Below are 3,715 nucleotides of genomic sequence, written 5' to 3'. Positions count from 1 at the left end.
GAGAGAGAGAGAGAGAGAGAGAGTCTTGATATCAACGTTCTAGCCGGCATTATCGCCAAGTTAATGAATAGACCGTAGACTCTTGGCGAAACTGACGGCCGATAACGAGGATGATAGTTACAAACGACACCGTCGTATCCTCTCTCTCTCTCTCTCTCTCTCTCTCTCTCTCTCTCTTTTTCTTTCTCTCTTTCTCTCTTTCTCTCTCTGTCTCTGCCTCTGTCTCTCTCTTTCATACACAAACACATTCTGTATGTATACGTGCACCATTTAACGTGCATCGCAAGTCACGTCGTGACTCCTTCTCTCCTTTCCTTCCTTCCTTCCTTCCTTCCTTCCTTCCTTCCTTCCTTCCTTCCTTCCTTCCTTCCTTCCTTCTTTCCTTTCAGGGTTAACGAGAAGCGAGTTCCCTTCGTCCTTAATATCTTCAGGAATATAAGCAATCTTATTTGATTTTCTTCTTTCCACTTACGTGAGACGGCGACAACATTGAAGTTTATCGAAATACTTGTTTGCTTTAAAATCTAAATTTTATAAAGATAAATAGTAAGTTCGATGGCATCCTTTTTTGTTAATAAACATATAAAATAACTTTATTTGTACATATGTAGATAACGTTTTCATGAATAATATTTATTTATTTGTTTTTAGTCAGGGTAAAGATGGCAAGGCTTGCGTTCTCAAAGCTATTTGCAAGGCTTCTAAAAGAGATAGAGATATAGTTGGCAAGGGTACTTTCCTTGAAGAAATTCTACATACAATTTTCACGTGAGTATTCGCAATTAAACGAATGAAAATGTTTTTATCTATCTTTCTGTACAATTGTTAATAATGTTTTATAAATATCTCATCGACGTTGGAATGATTGAAACATTATCGTAGATCGTTTTTTTCTTTACAATTTGCAGGTGATACTATACAACCGTAAAAAGATAATTCTGTTTATCTTAACGTATGTATCTTAATTATGTACATTGAATCTTTGCTAAAGTCAATGTAACGCATTAAAACATACCAATTGAAACTTCTAAAGACGTTTTATCTAATAAAATGGAAGCAAGATATTTACAAATAAAAAAAAAATCGTACATTGTATCAAAAATATGCGAGCAACGTGACACTTATGTATATATGCGCATATATTCATTTAAATATCTATCCTATACATATATTTCAAGAATATAGATTACAAATTATCTTTTCTGAAAGATTTCAAAGGACGCGTATAGTGATGAATAGGATATAGATAAACGTTAACCACAGCAAAAAGGCTATTAAAAAGCTCGAGGGCATAGAAACTTTAAGAAAATCTTCGACTTAAAAGAGAAAGGGTTAAAAGGCTAAAGTAGAGGTTATCTTCACTATTTTATTTTAACAAAATGTTAATATTATTCATAAGATCGAGAAGATGACGTAGCGCTTTTAACGTTCCTATCACTTTTCTCCTTTCTTTCTTCTTTGACAAGCATCAACTGAAAAGTTTTCGTCTTCGAAACGTTGTCCCGCCATTTTCACAAGGGCCAAAGAATTTCCTTTGGTAACTTTCGACGTTGCTTTGAAAGCCAAGTTCTTCCATGCTGATCTTCAAAGAAAGAGAGAAAGAAAGAAAGAAAGAGAAATTAAATTCTACGAAGAAGTATCCGTAAGTGTTCGAAGCCGGAAGTTCTGTGTAAAAGTTGATCTCCAAAAAGTTTACAAGGACAGAAGGTTCGATCATTCGAATACAATTCTGATCTATTCGATGTTACGTTTAAGAATAAATACTCGTTCTATCAAATATTGTTCAAGTAACTTCACAAGGGCCATTTTTACATCCAATAGAGTTTACTTTGCTCTTACATTTGAAATTCTAGGAATTTGTTTTTTATTTTACTTAAAAATTAAACTGGGATAGGCTTAACAACTTAGCACTTTCATATACATAGGTAGTTATTCTCGTTTATTGGGAGAGATTCCAGAATCGATTAACGAGGAGATTGCTCGACTCGTTTTCAATAGAAACCCCCTTATCGAAGTTTGTAGTATAATTCCCGTACCAAAGTAATTCGTTCCTTTAAACGATGAATCTCAAGTGTTAAACACGCTGAACCAATTTCGATCCTGACAAGCACTCGTGTGCTTCCTTATACAAAGTAGACAAGAATCTTGGCTTGTATTTACGTTGCCTTTACGTTCTACTTCGTTCTGGATTTCCCAGAAGATGAAACGTTCCTACGTAGTCGTTTTACGTAGTCAATTTATTTTTCGTGTTTCGAGCTTCATATACATATGTATTCATGAAAAGTTTATTTATTGCAGGAATATTTGGTTACAAAAATAATTTATTATTCCTCGTAATTCTTTTTTCTTCTTTTCTTTTGGTGAAATTTATTCTCATTATTTTTTTTAATATCTTTCGAATTTTTGTTGTAATGTAATAACATAAAAGAGAGGGAGAGAGAGAGAGAGAGAGAGAGGGAGAGAAACAGATAATGAATTATCATTTTTTTTATTACAAAAAAAATTATTATTTTTGAATATATAAATGATAATAAAATAATATCTATTTATTTTTCACAAGATTGTTTAATAATATACGTTTATCATCATTTAATGAAAAATATGTATGTGTATGTAAACAAGTGGTGTAACAGATATGTATTATATATGTATGAAAAATATGTAAATAAGTATGGTATTCATGTCCAAGGGAAATATGATCTCAAGAGAGTTACTATAATTTAAATATTGATTATAAATTATATTACATATCATGCATTTGTATAACAGAATATATCTTCGTTATAGCTTCCTGAGCAACCAATACCGATCGATATCTTTGAATTCTTACAAGTTAGATGAGCAAACGATCCTTCTATTAACCCTAAACTCGAACTTTTCGTAATCTATTATAGTTTATAGGACAGTGTTGAAGTTTAGAACGGTCGAGACTGGTATCGTCCAATGGGATAGGTCATTAACAAGAAAACCGTATCGAATGATACATAAGAATATCAATTGCTGGTCAACTGATTATTAAGCTTTTAGTTCTAACGATTTGAAATTTCTATTTTAATTATATGATATAATTCGATATACAATTACATTAGTTAATTATATAATCTTATTCATTAAATATTTTCATTAATTAACTGTGATGTTGATAACGTTTATTATAACATATTGTTTAATAATGTTTATTATTATGTAACATTAATAACGTTTATACGATAAAAATGATAAATTATTTAAATTATAGATTACCCGATGGTTTTTACGAGCTTGATCCAATGACAGAATACGAAGAGGCCTATTGGAAGAAAGAAAATTGTGACGAATACATAGCAAAATGTCCAGACGTTTTTTGAAACAACAAGAATGAGTCTTCTTTCTTGAGCTACTCACATACCGATAAGTTTTTCTTCCAAAAAATCGCCTTTACGAGCATTCAAGCATCGACTATATCAGACTTCCCATAAGGAGCTCGGAAACCGCTTTAGTTAATGCTGCGTTTCTGCGGCCAGGTACATACCACATCTTCCATCCTATCGTACTTCATCAAAACTTGGCAGCTCATTAACGAAATTAACGTAATAAATCTAAATCAATTAAATTATTCATTATTGTATTAATTAATTTAACTTAACGAATATTTATACATCATTTAATATGTTATTTAATACAGTTTCAAGAAATCGAAGAAGAATAGTAATATTTCATTCATTTATTCTTATAT

General features: G+C 31.4%; 1 protein-coding gene across 1 annotated transcript in view; it reads left to right on the top strand.

The window, feature by feature from the left end:
* Nucleotides 1-3,347, top strand: part of LOC122633588 — a 9,002-nt gene extending 5,655 nt beyond the window's left edge. The window contains exons 3-4 of the mRNA XM_043821619.1: nucleotides 652-768; nucleotides 3,239-3,347. Coding sequence (XP_043677554.1) covers nucleotides 652-768; nucleotides 3,239-3,347 — 226 coding nt within the window. The remainder of the gene's footprint in view (nucleotides 1-651; nucleotides 769-3,238) is intronic.
* The last annotated feature ends 368 nt before the right edge of the window (nucleotides 3,348-3,715 follow it).

This window comes from Vespula pensylvanica, chromosome 12, assembly GCF_014466175.1.
Source record: "Vespula pensylvanica isolate Volc-1 chromosome 12, ASM1446617v1, whole genome shotgun sequence".
In the NCBI taxonomy this organism is placed as follows: Eukaryota; Metazoa; Arthropoda; class Insecta; order Hymenoptera; family Vespidae; genus Vespula; species Vespula pensylvanica.
Note: the sequence above shows the minus strand (reverse complement) of the source record. Positions and strands in the feature narration are given on the sequence as shown.